Here is a 22,199-nt window from a genome sequence, read left to right as displayed (position 1 = left end):
TCTGACATATTCTTATCTTTCAGAACCACCTGAAATTGATATGAAGAATTTCCCAAGTCATACTGTATATGTTAGAGCTGGTTCAAACCTTAAAGTTGACATTCCTATTTCTGGAAAACCACTGCCCAAAGTGACCTTATCAAGAGATGGTGTCCCCCTGAAAGCAACCATGAGGTTTAACACTGAAATTACTGCTGAGAACCTGACCATCAATCTCAAAGAAAGCGTTACTGCTGATGCTGGAAGATATGAGATCACTGCCGCCAATGCCAGTGGAACAACAAAAGCTTTCATTAACATCATTGTATTGGATAGGCCTGGTCCCCCTACTGGCCCTATTGTTATTAGCAATATAACAGAAGAAAGCGTGACTCTCAAATGGGAGCCACCTAAGTATGATGGTGGAAGTCAAGTTACTAACTACATTGTACTCAAGAGAGAGACAAGTACTGCAGTATGGACTGAAGTGTCTGCAACAGTTGCAAGGACCATGATTAAAGTCATGAAACTGACCACAGGAGAAGAATACCAATTCCGCGTCAAGGCAGAAAATCGCTTTGGCATCAGTGATCACATAGATTCAGCTTGTGTGATTGTCAAGTTACCATACAGTAAGTTGTTGAACTTTTCAAAGATCCCTGGTTTTCATTTACATAAGTGTTTTAAATATCTGTACTAACCTAAGGGATTCCTGTCTTTTGTAGCAACACCTGGACCACCATCTACACCATGGGTCACTAATGTTACTCGGGAAAGCATCACCGTGGGCTGGCATGAACCAGTGTCCAATGGAGGCAGTGCAGTTATAGGCTACCACCTGGAAATGAAAGACAGAAACAGTATTTTGTGGCAGAAAGCCAACAAATTGGTCATCCGCACAACTCACTTCAAAGTCACAACGATCAGTGCTGGACTTATTTATGAATTTAGGGTATATGCAGAAAATGCTGCTGGTGTTGGAAAACCCAGCCATCCTTCTGAACCAGTCCTAGCCATTGATGCCTGTGGTATGTATTTTTCATAAGAAGGACAATTCTGACTACTTAAAAATGAAAATCTTATTTCTGAAAAGCAAAATAATGTTGACATAAGTTCCACTGATTTGCTTTCTCTTATTTCCTTAGAACCCCCAAGAAATGTCCGTATCACTGATATTTCCAAAAACTCTGTCCACCTTTCATGGCAACAACCAGCTTTCGATGGAGGAAGCAAGATTACAGGCTATATTGTTGAGAGACGAGACCTTCCAGATGGCAGATGGACCAAGGCCAGCTTCACCAATGTTATGGAGACTCAATTCACTGTCTCTGGCTTGACTCAGAATTCCCAGTATGAATTCCGGGTCTTTGCTAGGAATGCCGTTGGTTCTGTCAGCAATCCATCTGAGGTTGTAGGCCCCATTACGTGCATTGATTCTTATGGTAAGCATTTTTAGAACTTTTAATCCCAATAGCATTTTAACCCAATATCTTTACTTGCTTTTTCTGGTTCTAATCTATAGAATAACTTTGACTATGCACCTTAATTAGATATTTGAAGAAATTATATGAACTAGCTGAGAATCTCAGGAAAATTCCTTAATCTCTCCTGGTCTCTTGGCCTAACTGTAAAATGTGAGATTTGGACTACAAGATATCTAAAGTCCTTTGCAACTTCAACCTTTTAGAATTCTTTGATTGTATTTATGAGTTGGCACTTTCCCTTTTTTTCTATTTTAAAACATGAGAATTAATAATTAAAACCATGGTTGAGTGCTCAGATAATTTTCATCTTACATAAATGAAAGACTAAACAGAGGCATTAATGATAGTATTAACAGCAGCTAACATATACTGGGTGCTTTCATGAATTCTCTCCCCTAATTCTAACAGCCCTAACATTATCCCATTTTACAGAAGAGAAACTGAGGTTTAGAGTGCTTATATGTAACTTCCCCAACATCAAGCAGCTCATCAGTGTAGAGTGGGAATTCAAAGAGACAGACTCCAGAACTCTGTCTACATTGCTGTCATTACAAAATACACACACTTGACCATTATAGAAGATAAAGAACAGATTCAACTCAACAGTGGTTTCAAAATTAAAATTTTATGAGGGTTCTGTACCCTATGATACTCTTTTTAAAAGTTCCGTGTGTTCAAGGAGTCTCTATGGTGTCTCGGCATAAGTATCCATGCCTGTCCTCATGCTGAGAACCTCAAGGCTCCTCTTTGTGAATCAGGCTTTGTGAACACTGTTGTGAGACTGTGAAGCAAGTCAAATTTATTCTCTAATTTAGTTTCTCAAAAGTCCTAAGCTTCTAACCAGCTTGGCAGAAAATCTGTCCAGTGAAATACTCTGTGAGTAATGAATTCAGACTTCAAGAGTCAGACATGAACAATCCACACTTGGATATCAGTGAACTGGGAAGAGAAAATAACAAGAATAGGAGATAGACGAAAAGAAAGGAGAATCTGAAATGAAAGAAAATGGATAATACAACTTCTATAGGGATGTTCTCACTACCATATCCCATTTTATCCTTAGAATTAAATACCTGATAGACTTTAAAATACATTTCAAAGGCATTGAAGTCCTTGTGCAATTAGTGTGTCATTGGAGGGCAGAGCTTCCTTACAACCTTTCTTCCCCATCTGGGATAGAACTATGGCTTGTAAAGTTTTACTGTTTAAAATAATAGGTAAAAATGGGGTGCCTGGGTGGCTCAGTTGGTTAAGCATCCGACTTCGGCTCAGGTCATGATCTCACAGTCTGTGAGTTCGAGCCTCAGGTCGGGCTCTGTGCTGACAGCTTGGAGACTGGAGCCTGCTTCCGATTCTGTGTCTCCCTCTCTTTCTGCCCCTCCCCTGCTCATGCTCTGTCCACCTCAAAAATAAAACATTAAAACATTATTAAAACATTATTTAAAAATAAAACAAAAACATTAAAAACAAAAAATTTAAAATAATAGGTAAATAAAATTAGAACTACCATGTAAAAAAAAAAGTACTATATTACTTAATAAAGGCCAATGGCTGTACTTTGAAGTTGCAATTATTTTTTCCATCCTTGTGATCCTTTAAATATTTCTCATCTGTTTCTCTTGCAGGTGGACCTGTAATTGATTTGCCTCTAGAATATACAGAAGTTGTCAAATATAGAGCAGGTACATCTGTGAAGCTCAGAGCTGGCATTTCTGGGAAACCTGAGCCTACGATTGAGTGGTACAAAGATGATAAAGAGTTACAAACCAATGCACTGGTGTGTGTTGAAAATACCACTGACCTTGCATCTATACTCATCAAAGATGCAAATCGCCTTAATAGTGGAATCTATGAATTAAAACTAAGGAATGCCATGGGCTCAGCCTCAGCCACCATCAGAGTACAGATCCTTGGTAGGTGCTGATTATAGGACAACATCGTATTTTATTATCTAAAACTTAGCAATTTTAAATGAGTAGTCTTCTAAAAAGTACTGACATATTGTTTCATTCTTTCATTAACAGACAAACCAGGACCTCCAGGTGGACCAATTGAATTCAAGACGGTCACTGCTGAAAAGATAACTCTTCTCTGGCGCCCACCAGCAGATGATGGCGGTGCAAAAATCACTCACTACATCGTGGAAAAACGTGAGACAAGCCGCGTTGTGTGGTCTATGGTGTCCGAAAATTTGGAAGAGTGCATCATTACAACCACCAAAATTATCAAAGGAAATGAATACATCTTCCGGGTTCGAGCCGTGAACAAATATGGAATTGGCGATCCACTGGAATCTGATCCAGTGGTAGCAAAGAATGCATTTGGTGAGACATAATTTCATTAGGAAACGGAAATCAAATGCTTGAATATTTTACAAATAAACTATTCTGCTAGTTTGTGAATATGTTTTCTTAGAATGATTTTGATTTTCTTTTATCTCACATCTCCCCTCATTATCATCCTTTTCAAAAGGTGGAAAGTATAATAAGTAAAACTACTATTCTTGAAAATGAATTTATCAGTGGTGTTGATCCTTCAAACTCCTTTTCCTTTTCTTTTTAAATAGTTACTCCTGGACCTCCAGGCGTACCAGAGGTGACACAGATTACCAAGAATTCAATGACTGTTGTCTGGAGCAGGCCAATTGCTGATGGTGGTAGTGAAGTGAGTGGCTATTTCCTTGAGAAAAGAGACAAGAAAAGCCTAGGATGGTTTAAAGTCCTAAAGGAGACTATCCGTGACACCAGAGAGAAAGTGACAGGACTCACAGAAAACAATGACTACCAATACCGAGTTTGTGCTGTAAATGCTGCTGGTCAGGGTCCATTTTCTGAACCATCTGACTTCTACAAAGCTGCTGATCCTATTGGTAAGTGCTCATAAATGCCGCATATTCGCTGTGTCTCTTTGAGGTCACTAAATTGTACATGATTGTGTAATTATGGTATTATGAATGGTCATTCCAGACCCTCCAGGCCCACCAGCTAAGATAAGAATTGCAGATTCAACCAAATCGTCCATCACTCTTGGCTGGAGTAAACCTGTCTACGATGGAGGCAGTGCTGTTACCGGATATGTTGTTGCGATGAGACAAGGAGAGGAAGAGGAATGGACTGTTGTCTCTACCAAGGGAGAGGTCAGAACTACAGAATATGTGGTATCTAACCTGAAACCTGGAGTCAACTACTACTTCCAGGTATCTGCTATAAACTGTGCTGGACAAGGAGAACCTATAGAAATGACTGAACCTGTTCAAGCTAAAGATATACTTGGTATGTACCTACTGGTATGGTTGTGTGTTTATTTTTATTAGAGTGCTGCTAAGAAATCATTCATTTTCTTGCTTTAAAATTCAAAACGTATGTCCATTTTGTTTCTACAGAGGAACCAGAGATCGACCTAGATGTGGCTCTCAGAACCTCTGTTATAGCTAAAGCCGGTGAAGATGTACACGTGTTGATTCCCTTTAAAGGCAGACCTCCACCTACTGTCACGTGGAGAAAAGATGAGAAGAATCTGGGCAGTGATGCCAGATACAACATTCAAAACACTGATTCATCTTCATTACTAATTATTCCTCAAGTCACTCGCAATGATACAGGAAAATATATTCTTACAATTGAAAATGGTGTTGGTCAACCAAAGTCTTCGACTGTGAGTGTTAAAGTGCTTGATACACCAGCTGCCTGCCAGAAACTACAGGTTAAACATGTTTCTCGAGGCACAGTCACTTTGTTCTGGGATCCTCCTCTCATTGATGGAGGATCTCCCATAATTAATTATATCATTGAAAAGAGAGATGCCACCAAGAGAACATGGTCTTCAGTGTCACACAAATGTTCTAGTACATCCTTTAAGATAACAGATTTGTCAGAGAAAACTCCATTCTTCTTCAGAGTTCTTGCAGAAAATGAAATTGGAATTGGGGAACCCTGTGACACTACAGAGCCGGTGAAGGCTGCTGAAGTACCAGCTCCTATACGTGATCTCTCAATGAAAGACTCCACAAAGACATCTGTTACCCTGCATTGGACCAAGCCTGACTTTGATGGTGGTAGTGTCATCACAGAATATGTTGTGGAAAGAAAAGGTAAAGGTGAACAAATATGGTCACATGCTGGTATAAGTAAGACCTGTGAAATTGAAGTTGGCCAACTTAAGGAACATTCAGTGCTGGAATTCAGAGTGTCTGCCAAAAATGAGAAAGGACTGAGTGATGCTGTCACTATTGGGCCAATTACAGTGAAAGAACTTATAATTACACCTGAAGTTGACCTGTCAGAAATCCCTGGGGCACAAGTCGCTGTGAGAATTGGGCATAATGTGCACCTGGAATTACCTTATAAAGGAAAACCCAAACCATCCATCAGTTGGCTGAAAGATGGTTTGCCATTGAAAGAAAGCGAGTATGTTCGTTACAGTAAAACCGAAAACAAAATTACTTTGAATATTAAGCATGTCAAGAAGGAGAATGGAGGGAAATACACCATTATTCTTGATAATGCAGTTTGTAGAAACTCATTTCCCATTACAATCATCACACTTGGCCCACCATCAAAGCCCAAAGGGCCCATTCGATTTGATGAAATCAAGGCTGACAGTGTCATCATGTCATGGGACGTGCCTGAAGATGACGGAGGAGGAGAAATCACTTGTTACAGCATTGAGAAGCGGGAAGCTTCACAAACTAATTGGAAGATGGTTTGTTCAAGTGTTGCCAGGACAACTTTCAAAGTTCCTAATCTAATCAAAGATGCTGAATACCAGTTTAGAGTTAGGGCAGAAAACAGATATGGAGTCAGCCAGCCACTTGTCTCAAACATTATTGTGGCAAAACACCAGTTCAGGATTCCTGGCCCCCCAGGAAAGCCAGTTATATACAATGTGACTTCTGATGGCATGTCACTAACTTGGGATGCTCCAGCTTACGATGGTGGTTCAGCAGTTACTGGATTCCATGTTGAAAAGAAAGAAAGAAACAGCATCCTCTGGCAAAGAGTTAATACAACACCTATATCTGGAAGAGAATATAGAGCTACTGGACTAATGGAAGGCCTAGATTACCAGTTCCGTGTATATGCTGAAAATTCTGCTGGCCTAAGCTCGCCCAGTGACCCAAGCAAATTTACATTAGCTGTTTCCCCAGTAGGTAAGTAACTGAATATTATTCAAGCATATTTAATTCAGCAAGTGAATATGTCACTAACAAATAAATCACACACTGCTTTTCTTTCACGTATCACCTTCCCACATGTCTTCTGATCACTAGACTGCTGGTCAAATAAAGCAAAAGAAATGATTTTAAGTCAGTCTAATAAAATAATTTAAAGTTCTTTTTAAAGACCCATGCTACAAAAAATTGAAATTAAAATGAGTTTGAGGGATTTATTCACTTTACTTTTCTCCCATTGCTAATGAAGAATTGGTTACAGAAATGATGCATTTAATTTCCATATAATTTTTTAGACCCACCTGGCACTCCTGACTATATTGATGTTACCCGGGAAACCATCACACTTAAGTGGAACCCACCATTGCGTGATGGAGGCAGTAAGATTGTGGCCTACAGCATTGAGAAACGGCAAGGGAGCGATCGTTGGGTCAGATGCAACTTTACCGATGTCAGTGAATGTCAGTACACAGTCACAGGACTTAGTCCTGGGGATCGATATGAGTTCAGAATAATTGCAAGAAATGCTGTTGGAACCATAAGTCCGCCCTCACAGTCTTCTGGCATTATCATGACAAGAGATGAAAATGGTAAGCATTTACAACTGATTTCCAAATATGATTAAAAGCATTCACACTTTTTAAAGATACTTTTGGCCCCTGGTCTGTAAAAGGGGGAGCAGGAATCTCATTTCATGCAGATTACCCAGGGTTGTTAAGTGGATGGATTAGATTTTCTACCTTTCAGATGAAGAGAAGGAAAAACAACATTGGCATCAATTCTTTTTACCATGATTATGGTTTTGCTTCATTCCCATATAAATAGCATGCAAGTGGGAATGAATTCTTAGTTTTGATTTCAGTCATTTATAATAAAGAAAAACACTCTTGAGAATAACTGTCAAGCTTTACGAAGTTACTAAAATACAATATACACCCAGCAGTACAATCAGCATTTTGCTTGAGTGCAGCTGATGACCTCTTATAGGAACTTGTTTGACTATACAGCAGCATTAGGAAGTAAGTAATCTACAAATGTTTCTTCTCTTTTTATAAGTGGCAATGCAAATTAATAACATGACAGACATAAAAAGGAGATAACCTAGTAGCATGCAGATGTTCAACCCCGTAATCTAAATTCTCAATTATCAATCCTACTTTCATAATAGCCCTTGGTAACACAGGATAAACATTACCTTCTATGCTTTAGGATGGTGCTAATGAAAAACACATTTATGTTTTTATTAAGCCAAACTAACACATATCATTTCTTTTTTTTTTTTTTTTTTTTTTTGTAGTTCCACCAACTGTAGAGTTTGGCCCTGAGTACTTTGATGGCATCATTATTAAGTCTGGAGAGAGCCTTAGAATTAAAGCTTTGGTGCAGGGACGTCCAGTACCTCGAGTAACTTGGTTCAGAGATGGAGTAGAAATTGAAAAGAAGATGAATATGGAAATAACTGATGTCCTTGGATCCACCAGCCTTTTTGTTAGAGATGCTACCCGGGACCACAGTGGTGTATATAGTGTGGAAGCCAAAAACGCATCGGGCTCCACAAAAGCAGAAATTAAAGTTAAAGTACAAGGTACTTCTGAAATAACTTCTTAATCTTGCCATTTACAAGTCTTGGGGTAGAGACATGCCTGGTTACATTTTAATAGAGAAGGATAAATTAACTCTGGAAACTTTTTCTTATAGATACACCAGGAAAAGTAGTTGGGCCAATAAGATTCACCAATATTACTGGCGAGAAGATGACTCTGTGGTGGGATGCTCCTCTCAATGATGGCTGTGCTCCCATCACTCACTACATCATTGAAAAACGGGAAACCAGCAGACTTGCTTGGGCACTAATTGAAGATAATTGTCAAGCCCACAGCTATACTGCCACTAAACTAATAAGTGGCAATGAATACCAATTCCGTGTTTCTGCAGTCAACAAGTTTGGTGTTGGGAGGCCACTTGATTCTGACCCAGTGGTTGCTCAAATACAATACAGTAAGTGTCTGTTTTCACTAAGTGGTATAATGTCAAAAGATTAACTTCCAACCAAACATGTCTAATTTGTTTTCATTTCACAGCTATCCCCGATGCTCCTGGCACTCCAGAACCTAGTAATGTAACAGGCAATAGCATTACGCTGACATGGACAAGGCCAGAATCAGATGGTGGCAACGAAATTCAACATTATATCCTCGAAAGGAGAGAAAAGAAGAGCACACGATGGGTGAAAGTGATCAGCAAACGACCAATCTCTGAGACAAGATACAAAGTCACTGGTCTGATAGAGGGCAATGAGTATGAGTTCCATGTCATGGCTGAAAATGCTGCAGGAATAGGACCTGCAAGCGGTATCTCAAGACTAATCAAATGTAGAGAGCCAGTCAGCCCACCAAGTGCTCCCACTGTGGTCAAAGTGACAGATACATCCAAGACAACTGTGAGCTTAGAATGGTCTAGGCCAGTGTTTGATGGAGGCATGGAAATAATTGGATATATTATTGAAATGTGCAAAGCTGACTTGGGAGACTGGCACAAGGTAAATGCAGAGGCATGTGTGAAAACAAGATATACAGTCACTGATCTACAAGCAGGTGAAGAATACAAATTCCGGGTTAGTGCTGTCAATGGTGCCGGAAAAGGAGACAGCAGTGAAGCGACCGGTGCAATTAAAGCAGTTGACCGATTAACAGCTCCTGAGTTAGATATCGATGCGAACTTCAAGCAGACTCATGTCGTTAGAGCTGGGGCCAGTATTCGCCTCTTCATTGCCTACCAGGGTAGACCTACTCCTACAGCTGTATGGAGCAAACCTGACTCTAACCTCAGCATTCGGGCTGATATCCATACAACAGACTCCTTCAGCACCCTCACGGTGGAAAACTGCAACAGAAATGATGCAGGGAAATATACCCTCACTGTAGAAAACAATAGTGGTAGCAAGTCAATCACATTCACTGTAAAGGTGCTAGACACTCCAGGTCCACCTGGCCCAATCACTTTCAAGGATGTGAACCGCAGATCTGTTACACTGATGTGGGATGCTCCTATCCTTGATGGTGGTGCCCGAATCCATCATTATGTGGTAGAAAAACGAGAAGCAAGTCGTCGTAGCTGGCAGGTTATCAGTGAAAAATGCACTCGTCAGATCTTCAAGGTCAGTGACCTAGCAGAAGGTGTTCCGTACTATTTCCGTGTTTCTGCAGAAAATGAGTATGGTGTAGGTGAACCCTATGAAATGCCAGAACCAATCGTAGCCACAGAACAGCCTGCTCCACCTAAGAGACTTGATATCATTGACACAAGTAAATCCTCTGCAGTCTTAGCTTGGCTTAAACCTGACCATGATGGAGGCAGCCGGATCACTGGCTACCTCCTTGAAATGAGACAAAAGGGATCTGACTTCTGGGTTGAGGCTGGTCACACCAAACAGCTGACTTACACAGTGGAGCGCCTTGTTGAGAACACTGAATATGAATTCCGTGTGAAGGCCAAAAATGACGCTGGCTACAGTGAACCCAGAGAAGCCTTCTCTTCTGTCATCATCAAGGAGCCTCAAATTGAGCCCACTGCTGATCTCACTGGAATTACTAATCAGCTCATAACTTGCAAAGCAGGAAGCACATTTACCATTGATGTCCCAATCACTGGTCGTCCTGCTCCTAAAGTAACATGGAAGCTTGAAGAAATGAGACTTAAGGACACAGATCGAGTGAGTATCACAACAACAAAGGACAGAACCACCCTGTCTGTAAAGGACAGCATGAGAGGTGACTCTGGAAGATACTTCTTGACCCTGGAAAATACAGCTGGTGTTAAAACATTTACCATCACAGTCGTGGTCATTGGAAGGCCAGGTCCAGTAACTGGCCCCATTGAGGTCTCATCTGTCTCAGCTGAGTCATGTGTCCTATCATGGGCTGAACCTAAAGATGACGGAGGCACTGACATTACTAATTACATAGTTGAAAAGCGTGAATCAGGTACAACAGCCTGGCAGCTTGTCAATTCCAGTGTCAAGCGCACTCAGATTAAAGTCACTCATCTCACAAAATACATGGAATATACTTTCCGTGTCAGTTCAGAGAACAGATTTGGTGTCAGCAAGCCTCTGGAATCAGCACCAATAGTTGCTGAGCATCCATTCGGTAAGAAAAATAAGGATATTTCGAAGTCCATTATTAAATATTTCCCTTGAATTTTATAAAACTGTATTCATATTTGATACCTTTATTTATATTTAGTCCCACCAAGTGCTCCTACAAGACCTGAAGTCTACTATGTGTCTGCCAATGCCATGTCTATTCGTTGGGAAGAACCCTACCATGATGGTGGCAGTAAAGTCATTGGCTACTGGGTTGAGAAGAAAGAACGTAACACCATTCTTTGGGTGAAAGAAAACAAAGTGCCATGCTTAGAGTGTAACTACAAAGTGACTGGTTTGGTAGAAGGACTAGAATATCAGTTCCGAACATATGCACTCAATGCTGCAGGTGTTAGCAAAGCCAGTGAGGCTTCAAGACCTATGATGGCTCAAAACCCAGTTGGTATGTATCAATATTTAAAGGGTATATTCATTTATTATCATCATTACTGGTACTAAAATTCAGAATTGTATTTTTTAACTTCATTTTTGTATCCCTTCCAGATGCACCAGGAAGACCAGAGGTGACAGATGTTACAAGATCAACAGTGTCCCTGATTTGGTCTGCCCCAGTATATGATGGAGGCAGCAAGGTTGTGGGCTACATCATTGAGCGTAAGCCAGTCAGTGAGGTTGGAGATGGTCGCTGGCTAAAGTGCAACTATACCATCGTATCTGACAATTTCTTCACTGTGACTGCTCTCAGTGAAGGAGACACTTATGAATTCCGTGTGTTGGCTAAGAATGCAGCAGGAGTAATTAGCAAAGGATCAGAATCTACAGGCCCTGTCACTTGCCGAGATGAATATGGTAAAAAAAAAAAAAAAAAATTTTTTTCAATGTTCATGTTCTCCTTTTAAATTATCGCAATTTATGTGAAAATAAACTGTCCTATATTTATTCACATCTATTTTTGCCCATGACAGCTCCACCCAAAGCTGAACTGGATGCCAGATTACAAGGTGATCTGGTTACCATAAGAGCAGGCTCAGATCTTGTCCTTGATGCTGCAGTTGGTGGCAAACCTGAACCCAAAATTATCTGGACCAAAGGAGACAAGGAACTAGATCTCTGTGAGAAAGTCTCTCTGCAGTATACAGGCAAACGAGCAACTGCTGTGATCAAGTTCTGTGACAGAAGTGACAGTGGAAAATACACTTTAACAGTGAAGAATGCCAGTGGGACCAAGGCCGTGTCTGTCATGGTCAAAGTCCTTGGTAAGCATGTCAAACGTTCTTTTATTTTTTATAGCATTTTTAAGTGTGGGTAGAAAAAAAGATCTTAATCGTTGCTTGCCATTACACTTGTTTCAGATTCCCCTGGCCCATGTGGAAATCTCACTGTCAGCAGAGTAACAGAGGAAAAGTGCACCTTAGCCTGGAGCCTTCCTCAGGAAGATGGAGGAGCAGAAATAACTCACTACATCGTGGAAAGACGTGAGACCAGTAGGCTCAACTGGGTGATTGTTGAAGCCGAATGCCCAACACTATCCCATGTGGTTACCAGACTCATCAAGAACAATGAATACATATTCCGAGTGCGGGCAGTAAACAAATACGGCCCTGGTGTGCCTGTTGAATCAGGGTCAATTGTAGCCAGAAACTCATTCAGTGAGTATTAACACTTTTAAACAACTTGGTAGTTAAATATAATGGGATCGGGGGAGAGGAGGACAATCATATCAACAGTGATTTTGTATAATTCTGACCATCCTTATTTTCATAAAAATATAAACAGCTATTCCATCACAACCTGGCATACCTGAAGAAGTTGGGGCTGGCAAAGAGCATATCATCATTCAGTGGACGAAACCCGAATCTGATGGTGGCAATGAGATCAGCAACTACCTAGTAGACAAACGTGAGAAAAAGAGCTTGCGCTGGACACGTGTCAACAAAGACTATGTGATATATGATACCAGGCTTAAGGTTACTGGCCTCATGGAAGGTTGTGATTACCAGTTCCGGGTGACCGCAGTGAATGCCGCTGGTAACAGTGAACCCAGTGAAGCTTCCAACTTTATCTCATGCAGAGAACCATCATGTGAGTTCTAAGAATCGCACATTAACCTAATGCCCATCAAAACCATGTTACAAATAATTTTCCAACATACCATTTCCAAGACCTTCTTGAATTTATGAATGATCTAGAAAAGCATATGCTTTTTAGAGAGATCTTAAGTATAGCCAAGTCAGAACATTTTAACTACTACTTCCATTGATAAGTTAGCAGTTACATTGTTGAAAATTATTGCAATATTTTCTAGTCTATGTAAAAAATAAATTATTTTACTACTAATACAAAAGAGATATATTTTATAAATATTCCTAAGAATGGAAAAAATGTGGTATAGTGATAACTACTAAAAAGAAAAAAAAGTCTTAAGAAGAGCATAAAGTTTAGTATTTTAATAAGTACCTAACAAAATTATTGTCACAAGACCTTCAAAAATGAGTGACAAATCCTTGAACAGAGTTTGAGCTCAATGACTAAAGAGTAAACCACTGTGGCTGAATAGGGGAAGTAGAAGAAACCAATTCCTGTACTCACTAGAAACATAGAGGTAACAAGTGATATTAACACTGTGAAAGCTGAGCAACTAAGGAAAAGTCCCTGAGAACAGGTATGTTAAGCAATGAGCTGAACTAGAAGAACCCAGAATAGCTAGCCAAAGTAGCAAGAAGAAAACCATCTAGCTTTCTAAGAAAGTGTAATTTTTTAAATTCAATAATGATGAGGATAATGATATAGCATACAGTGCTGCCCTATATTAGCAGAAGAGCTAAATTACACAGATTATCTTGGTGAGTGCTAACAAAGAACAATAATGCCTTACACTTCTGGGGATAGAAGAATCAGAAGAAAGATCAGTTAACCACATACTTGTGGGTTAAGATGCAAAGATTATAAGTTAACTTGTGTTTCTTATGGCCCGTAAGGATACATCTTCAATGAATCCCACTTTTTAAATTTTTAATCCTTTACTAAATAAAGGCCTTTGGAAATACTGAATTTAATAAATTATAGGGTTTTTTTCTTAAACCTTAATTACAACATTAAAAGACCTTTTGAAATACTGGTGGGGCGGGGGGAGAATAATGCACTTGTGAGTCTCGAAAACCAAAAATACAAACCTCAAAACTTCCTTATTTGTATCATGTCTGAATCCCCCTTTTTAAATTCCATAGATACTCCTGGACCACCTTCTGCTCCAAGAGTTGTGGATACCACCAAGTACAGCATTAGTTTGGCATGGACCAAGCCCATGTATGATGGTGGCACTGACATCACGGGATATGTTCTTGAAATGCAAGAGAAAGACACCGATCAGTGGTACCGAGTGCATACCAATGCCACAATAAGAAATACTGAATTCACCGTGCCAGACCTTAAAATGGGCCAGAAATACTCCTTCAGGGTTGCTGCTGTGAATGTGAAGGGTATGAGTGAATACAGCGAGTCAACTGCTGAAATTGAGCCTGTGGAGAGACTAGGTATTTGTAATATAAGCTTTTAGGTGAATTATTTTCTCATCATACCTGTTCATCAATTACTTAAATTTTGACATTTACTTTCCAGAAATACCAGACCTAGAACTCGCAGATGATTTAAAGAAGACCGTGACCATCAGAGCTGGGGCCTCATTGCGCCTGATGGTGTCTGTATCTGGAAGACCACCTCCTGTCATTACATGGAGCAAGAAGGGCATTGACCTTGTAAACCGGGCAATTATTGACACCACTGACAGCTACTCTTTACTTATCGTGGACAAAGTTAACCGGTACGATGCTGGAAAATACACCATTGAAGCTGAAAATCAATCTGGCAAGAAATCAGCAACGGTCCTTGTTAAAGTATATGGTAAGTATTTGTCTTAAAAATGACTATGCCAGGAGTAGATTTCTTACAAAAAAAAAAAAAATTACACTTTGTCCTATGATTGATCACCTTTCTAGAGAGAAACTATGTTGAATACATTTTCCCATAAAAAAAAAACCAAAAAACAAAAAACTATCAACCAATCAGCAAATAAGTATGAATCTTGCATTCTATTTTTTTTTTTTTTTTTTTTAGATACTCCTGGTCCCTGTCCTTCAGTGAGAGTTAAGGAAGTATCAAGAGATTCTGTGACCATTACCTGGGAAATTCCCACAATTGATGGTGGAGCTCCTGTCAACAATTACATTATTGAGAAGCGTGAAGCTGCCATGAGAGCATTCAAAACAGTAACTACCAAATGCAGCAAGACACTTTATCGAATTTCCGGACTTGTAGAAGGAACCATGTACTATTTCAGAGTGCTGCCAGAAAATATTTATGGCATTGGGGAACCTTGTGAAACATCTGATGCAGTTCTGGTCTCAGAAGTACCTCTGGTGCCTACAAAGCTAGAAGTGGTCGATGTCACCAAATCAACTGTTACTCTTGCCTGGGAAAAACCACTCTACGATGGTGGTAGCCGACTCACTGGATATGTTCTTGAGGCCTGCAAAGCTGGCACTGAGAGATGGATGAAGGTTGTCACCTTAAAACCCACAGTCCTAGAGCACACTGTTATTTCCTTAAATGAAGGCGAACAGTACCTATTTAGAGTAAGGGCACAAAATGAGAAAGGTGTGTCAGAACCAAGAGAGATCGTGACAGCCGTAACTGTACAAGACCTCAGAGGTATGTATCAAATTGCCAAAAAACATCAATAATAGTAGGTAAAATAAAAATTCTGAATTCATGATACTTCGTCATTAGAAATAATGCTTAAGAATAAATGCCTACTTTCTTTCCTCACAGTATTGCCAACAATCGATCTTTCTACAATGCCTCAAAAGACCATCCATGTCCCAGCTGGCAGACCAGTAGAACTGGTGATACCAATTGCTGGTCGCCCACCTCCTGCTGCTTCCTGGTTCTTTGCTGGTTCTAAACTAAGAGAATCAGAGCGTGTCACGGTTGAAACTCATACTAAAGTAGCTAAATTAACCATTCGTGAAACCACTATCAGAGATACTGGAGAATATACACTTGAATTAAAGAATGTAACTGGAACTACTTCAGAGACCATTAAAGTTATCATTCTTGGTAAGGACGTGTGACAAAGACACACACAAGTTGTTGATGTTCAGTCACCCAATTTTGATTTGAAGTGAAAACTAACTTCCTGGATTTCTTTCTCTTTCATAGACAAGCCTGGTCCACCAACCGGGCCTATTAAGATTGATGAAATTGATGCTACTTCAATTACCATTTCTTGGCAACCACCTGAATTAGATGGTGGTGCTCCACTGAGTGGTTATGTGGTAGAACAACGTGATGCCCATCGTCCAGGATGGCTGCCAGTGTCTGAATCAGTGACTAGACCGACATTTAAGTTTACCAGACTCATTGAAGGAAATGAGTATGTGTTCCGTGTGGCTGCAACAAACCGCTTCGGGATTGGCTCTTACTTACAGTCTGAGGTCATAGAATGTCGCAGCAGCATCAGTAAGTCCTTGGACCCTTAAGTCTCCCATTCTCCCCACCTTATTCTGAATGTTAACAGAAAGGAATTTGTTTTTACTATGCCCTAAGCAAAAATAGATCACAGAATTAACCCCAGGGTCTTTCTAAGGTTTCTGAATTTTCTTGGAAGTTTTCAAATGGTTAGTTTTTTTTTTTTTTTTGGTTTTTTTGTTTTGTTTTGTTTTGTTTTAATGAAAGAGAAGAGGAAGGCAAAAAGGAAGGAGGGAGGGAGGCAAGAGGGACTAGCTAGGTCACAGAAAAAAAATACAGAATGTGTGCTTAATAAATGTTTATAAAATAGAAGAAAGTGAGGAACCTCAAGAAAAGTACAAAAATGAAAACGTTAGAAAAAGGGTCACAAGCCTTATATACTACTTAAAAAGCTAAGACACACAGAAATGTAGGCGTCTTTATTTTAATTTATTCCCATTGCCATAATGTGTTTACCTCTGTCTTGCTGCAGGTATTCCTGGACCTCCAGAAACATTACAGATATTTGATGTCTCCCGTGATGGCATGACACTGACTTGGTATCCACCAGAAAATGATGGTGGCTCCCAAGTGACTGGATATATTATAGAGCGCAAAGAAGTGAGAGCAGATCGATGGGTCCGTGTAAATAAAGTACCAGTGACTATGACACGGTACCGTTCCACTGGCCTTATTGAAGGCTTAGAATACGAACACCGTGTCACAGCCATTAATGTGAGAGGGACCGGAAAACCAAGTCGTCCTTCCAAACCCATCGTTGCCATGGATCCAATTGGTAAATACATTTTGTATTAAGTCAATGTATCGAGGTATAATTTAATGTAGTAAAATTTACCCTTCTGAAATATGCAATTCTAAGTTTTGAAAAGGTCCTGTTATATAACCACCACCACAATAAAAATACAGAATACTTTCATCAGCCCAAAAAGTTCATTTGTCACCAATCCCCTCCCCGCTCCAGCCCCTAGCAACTTTTGGCAAGTAATTTTTTTATTCTCCTCTTGAGTCTATTCCCTACTCTTTAAAAAAAAAAGGGACTTAAAATATATGCCCTATATCAGTGTTAAATGTTTAGAACAATATCTCTGAAAGCACTTTAAAAGCTGATAATGAACGTAAGATGGCAGTAATCATAAATAAAGCACATTTAAGACAAAGGAAAAAGAGTTTTGAGTATTTTTAACTGATAATAATGAATAAAATTTTAACAACAGTGTATTCTAATGCCAACAGTTCATGTTTACACAACTGAATGTTAGGTGGCACAGTTGATTTTCAGCTTTGCAGCAACTTTAACAATATGTTGTTGTCTTATTCCCAGCTCCTCCAGGAAAGCCGCAAAACCCAAGAGTTACTGATACAACAAGGACATCAGTCTCCCTGGCCTGGAGTGTTCCAGAAGATGAAGGAGGATCTAAAGTCACAGGCTATTTGATTGAAATGCAAAAAGTAGATCAACACGAATGGACCAAATGTAACACCACTCCAACCAAGATTCGGGAGTATACTCTAACACACCTACCTCAGGGCGCTGAATACAGATTCCGGGTCCTAGCCTGTAACGCTGGTGGACCTGGGGAGCCTGCTGAGGTACCAGGAACAGTCAAAGTCACTGAAATGCTCGGTAAGACATACGATCATTTACTTTCTGCTATGATTGTCTTAAGATTTGTTTCTTACCATACACCCCACAAAAATGCTAATTGTAACTGGATCTTTTTTCCCAGAATATCCTGATTACGAACTTGATGAAAGATACCAAGAAGGTATCTTTGTAAGACAAGGTGGAGTCATCAGACTTACCATACCAATCAAAGGAAAACCATTCCCAATATGTAAATGGACCAAGGAAGGCCAAGATATTAGTAAACGTGCCATGATTGCAACCTCTGAAACACACACTGAGCTTGTAATCAAAGAAGCAGACAGGGATGATTCTGGCACTTATGACCTGGTTCTGGAAAACAAGTGTGGCAAGAAGGCTGTTTACATCAAAGTCAGGGTGATAGGAAATCCCAACACTCCTGAAGGGCCACTTGAATATGACGACATACAAGCTCGCTCTGTAAGGGTCAGTTGGAGACCCCCTGCCGATGATGGCGGTGCTGACATCTTAGGCTATATTCTTGAGAGACGAGAAGTGTCTAAAGCCGCCTGGTATACCATTGATTCCAGAGTCCGAGGTACATCTCTGGTTGTAAAAGGCCTCAAAGAGAATGTGGAATACCATTTCCGTGTTTCAGCTGAAAACCAGTTTGGCATAAGCAAACCTTTGAAGTCTGAGGAACCAGTCATACCAAAAACACCACTGAGTAAGTACTCTTCCAACCACAACACTGTAAAAATTCTTTCAGTACTCTTTTGTTTTGTAAGCCATCAGCTTACAAGATATGGGGTTGTACTCTTAACACGTTTCCTACTTTATATCCAGATCCTCCAGAGCCTCCAAGCAATCCTCCAGAAGTACTTGATGTGACCAAGAGTTCTGTCAGCCTGTCCTGGTCCCGGCCCAAAGACGATGGTGGTTCTCGAGTCACAGGCTACTACATTGAACGCAAGGAGACATCAACTGACAAGTGGGTCAGACACAACAAGACTCAGATAACGACCACAATGTACACTGTCACTGGGCTTATTCCTGATGCTGAATATCAGTTCCGCATCATTGCACAGAATGATGTTGGCCTAAGTGAGACCAGCCCTGCTTCTGAACCAGTTGTTTGCAAAGATCCATTTGGTAAGGAGAGAGTTTCTAAAGGGTTTCAAATCATAGAGGCAAGCCATCTTGGTCTTTCTCTTTTATTTCAGCAGTAAAGCTGATTCCCTTTTTAATTGTTTAAAATATTTCAGATAAGCCAAGCCAACCTGGAGAACTTGAGATTCTTTCAATATCCAAAGACAGCGTCACTCTACAGTGGGAGAAACCTGAATGTGATGGTGGCAAAGAAATCCTTGGATACTGGGTTGAATATAGGCAGTCTGGAGACAGTGCCTGGAAGAAGAGCAATAAGGACCGCATCAAGGACAGGCAATTCACAATAGGGGGTCTGCTAGAATCTACTGAATATGAATTCAGAGTTTTTGCTGAGAATGAGACTGGGCTTAGCAGACCTCGAAGAACTGCTATGTCTGTAAAGACTAAACTAACATGTAAGTTGGCATTAGTTCTCTGCTCATGACCTACAAACTAAGTAACATGTTAAGGCTAATTCTTTCCCTATATTAAGTAGATATCTAGAAAACTTTATTGGAGGCCATGTGTTTGGGCAGAATCACTCACTTTGGCATATACACACACATGGAATAGCCAATGCATTCTACAGGAAGTCATTCCAAGCACATAACTTCAGTAGATATTAGGTGCAGAACCTAAACAAGGGCCAAGATACTACAGATTTATAGACATAATTCATACTTCTCCAAGCCCCTATACATTGTTTTTTAGTGAGAGTGAGAGTGAGAACGAGAGTGGGACAGGGGCAGAGAGAGGGAGAGAGGGAATCCCAAGCCGGCTCCACGCTCAGCGTGGAGCCCAATGTGGGGCTCAATCCCACAACATTGGGATCATGACCTGAGTTGATATCAAGAGTCGGATGCTTAACTGACTGAGCCACCCAGGCATCCCACTCCTATACATTGTTGATGTCTCCCAATGTAAAGGGAAAAGTCACTCTACATAATAATGTAATGGTGTGCTCACTGAATCCCTGTTTTCCATAGGACCCCAGGAAAAGCACTATGAAATTTTTAAGAATTAGACTCATATATAAACCATGGTATCTAATAAAGTGTTAGCCAAAAGGATAAATTCATTCCTGATATACAAGGACAGAGGATTACAGATTTGGTAGTAATATTAATACATTAATATTATCTTTCATATCCTTCAGCTGGAGAGGCTCCAGGAGTGCGCAAAGAAATGAAGGATGTTACCACCAAGTTGGGCGAAGCTGCTCAACTCTCATGCCAGATTGTTGGAAGGCCTCTTCCTGATATTAAATGGTACCGGTTTGGTAAGGAGCTGGTACAGAGCCGGAAGTACAAAATGTCTTCAGACGGACGCACACATACTTTAACAGTAATGACAGAGGAACAAGAAGATGAAGGTGTTTATACCTGCATAGCTACAAATGAGGTTGGAGAGGTAGAAACCAGTAGTAAGCTTCTCCTACAAGCAACACCGCAGTTCCATCCTGGTTACCCACTGAAAGAGAAGTATTATGGTGCTGTGGGTTCGACACTTCGACTTCACGTTATGTACATTGGTCGTCCAGTACCTGCCATCACTTGGTTCTATGGCCAGAAACTTTTGCAAAACTCAGAAAACATTACTATTGAAAACACTGAGCACTATACTCATCTTGTCATGAAGAATGTCCAACGTAAGACTCATGCTGGGAAATATAAAGTTCAGCTCAGCAATGTTTTTGGAACAGTTGATGCCATCCTTGATGTAGAAATACAAGGTATTTCATTTTAGTTTAGTTTTTTTTTTTTTAATTTTTGAAGGAAAAATAGATCTCAGGAGACACACTACAAAAAAAAAAACAAAAAACACTACAATTGTGTTTTCTCCCAACAGATAAACCCGACAAACCTACAGGACCAATTGTGATAGAAGCTCTATTGAAGAACTCTGCAGTGATCAGCTGGAAACCACCTGCAGATGATGGAGGCTCCTGGATCACCAACTATGTGGTGGAGAAATGTGAGGCCAGGGAAGGGGCTGAATGGCAATTGGTGTCTTCAGCCATCTCAGTGACAACCTGTAGAATTGTAAACCTCACAGAAAACGCTGGCTATTACTTCCGAGTTTCGGCTCAGAACACTTTTGGCATCAGTGACCCTCTAGAGGTTGCCTCAGTTGTGATCATTAAGAGTCCTTTCGGTGAGTACAACCTCTTGTACAGCCTCTACAATCTTCATATGGCAAAATTCCATCTTTACGTAAAACTCTTGTTAATAGAAATAACTTTTGAAAGGAAACAGTCAAGACTCAGGCAAAGTACAAGCACCTTTTATCCCATTTAAATTGAATTTTTGCACATCTTGAAGGGCAAAAACAAACCCCATCTTCTTATTTAAAAAGGAACTTTGTGTTTTGATAAGTTTCTTATATAAAGTAACCCATTTCGTTTTTCTGGAATAGCTATTCTTAGAACTTTGGAGTTCATAAAATTTTATTTTTGAAAACTAAGTTTTTAATAGAGCTGCTTGTTTCACCTCATGACTAAAATCCTTTTTGTTTCTTTGAAACAGAAAAGCCAAGTGCTCCTGGCAAACCAACTATTACTGCTCTCACAAAAGATTCTTGTGTTGTGGCTTGGAAGCCACCTGCCAGTGATGGAGGTGCAAAGATTAGAAATTACTACCTTGAGAAACGTGAGAAGAAGCAGAATAAATGGATTGCTGTGACAACAGAAGAAATTCGAGAAACTGTCTTTTCAGTGCAAAACCTTATTGAAGGTCTTGAATATGAGTTCCGTGTGAAATGTGAAAACCTAGGTGGGGAAAGTGAATGGAGTGAAATATCAGAACCTGCCATTCCTAAATCTGATGTCCCAATTCAGGCGCCACACTTTAAAGAGGAACTGAGAAATCTAAATGTCAGATATCAGAGCAATGCTACCCTGGTCTGCAAAGTGACTGGTCACCCAAAACCTATTGTGAAATGGTACAGACAAGGCAAAGAAATCATTGCAGATGGATTAAAGTATAGGATTCAAGAGTTTAAGGGTGGTTACCACCAGCTCATCATTGCAAGTGTCACAGATGATGATGCCACAGTTTACCAAGTCAGAGCTACCAACCAAGGGGGATCTGTGTCTGGCACGGCTTCCTTGGAAGTGGAAGGTAAATACTACAAATCTATAAACATCAGTTTGGTGCTAGATGACATATTAATTAGGGTTCGTGGGGGGTGTTTGTTGCACTT

At 40.2% G+C, this 22,199-nt stretch overlaps 1 protein-coding gene across 50 annotated transcripts in view; it reads left to right on the top strand.

Annotated features, from left to right (window-relative positions):
• TTN (titin) overlaps nt 1-22,199 on the top strand; it is a 277,310-nt gene that overhangs the window by 244,783 nt on the left and 10,328 nt on the right. For all 50 annotated transcript variants that reach the window (XM_045034065.1, XM_045034059.1, XM_045034049.1 and 47 more), the window contains 30 exons: nt 24-611; nt 705-1,007; nt 1,125-1,421; nt 3,089-3,376; nt 3,488-3,787; nt 4,030-4,332; nt 4,430-4,735; nt 4,846-6,612; nt 6,930-7,223; nt 7,931-8,218; nt 8,332-8,631; nt 8,715-10,781; nt 10,878-11,180; nt 11,282-11,587; nt 11,704-11,994; nt 12,091-12,387; nt 12,515-12,820; nt 13,966-14,271; nt 14,357-14,638; nt 14,852-15,445; nt 15,566-15,853; nt 15,956-16,255; nt 16,737-17,039; nt 17,586-17,888; nt 17,992-18,576; nt 18,696-19,001; nt 19,115-19,414; nt 20,155-20,730; nt 20,847-21,152; nt 21,524-22,117. In XM_045034065.1, the coding sequence (XP_044890000.1) occupies nt 24-611; nt 705-1,007; nt 1,125-1,421; nt 3,089-3,376; nt 3,488-3,787; nt 4,030-4,332; nt 4,430-4,735; nt 4,846-6,612; nt 6,930-7,223; nt 7,931-8,218; nt 8,332-8,631; nt 8,715-10,781; nt 10,878-11,180; nt 11,282-11,587; nt 11,704-11,994; nt 12,091-12,387; nt 12,515-12,820; nt 13,966-14,271; nt 14,357-14,638; nt 14,852-15,445; nt 15,566-15,853; nt 15,956-16,255; nt 16,737-17,039; nt 17,586-17,888; nt 17,992-18,576; nt 18,696-19,001; nt 19,115-19,414; nt 20,155-20,730; nt 20,847-21,152; nt 21,524-22,117 (13,647 nt within the window). The remainder of the gene's footprint in view (nt 1-23; nt 612-704; nt 1,008-1,124; nt 1,422-3,088; nt 3,377-3,487; nt 3,788-4,029; nt 4,333-4,429; nt 4,736-4,845; nt 6,613-6,929; nt 7,224-7,930; nt 8,219-8,331; nt 8,632-8,714; nt 10,782-10,877; nt 11,181-11,281; nt 11,588-11,703; nt 11,995-12,090; nt 12,388-12,514; nt 12,821-13,965; nt 14,272-14,356; nt 14,639-14,851; nt 15,446-15,565; nt 15,854-15,955; nt 16,256-16,736; nt 17,040-17,585; nt 17,889-17,991; nt 18,577-18,695; nt 19,002-19,114; nt 19,415-20,154; nt 20,731-20,846; nt 21,153-21,523; nt 22,118-22,199) is intronic.

The sequence above is a fragment of the Felis catus genome, chromosome C1 (assembly GCF_018350175.1).
Source record: "Felis catus isolate Fca126 chromosome C1, F.catus_Fca126_mat1.0, whole genome shotgun sequence".
Classification (NCBI taxonomy): Eukaryota; Metazoa; Chordata; class Mammalia; order Carnivora; family Felidae; genus Felis; species Felis catus.
Note: the sequence above shows the minus strand (reverse complement) of the source record. Positions and strands in the feature narration are given on the sequence as shown.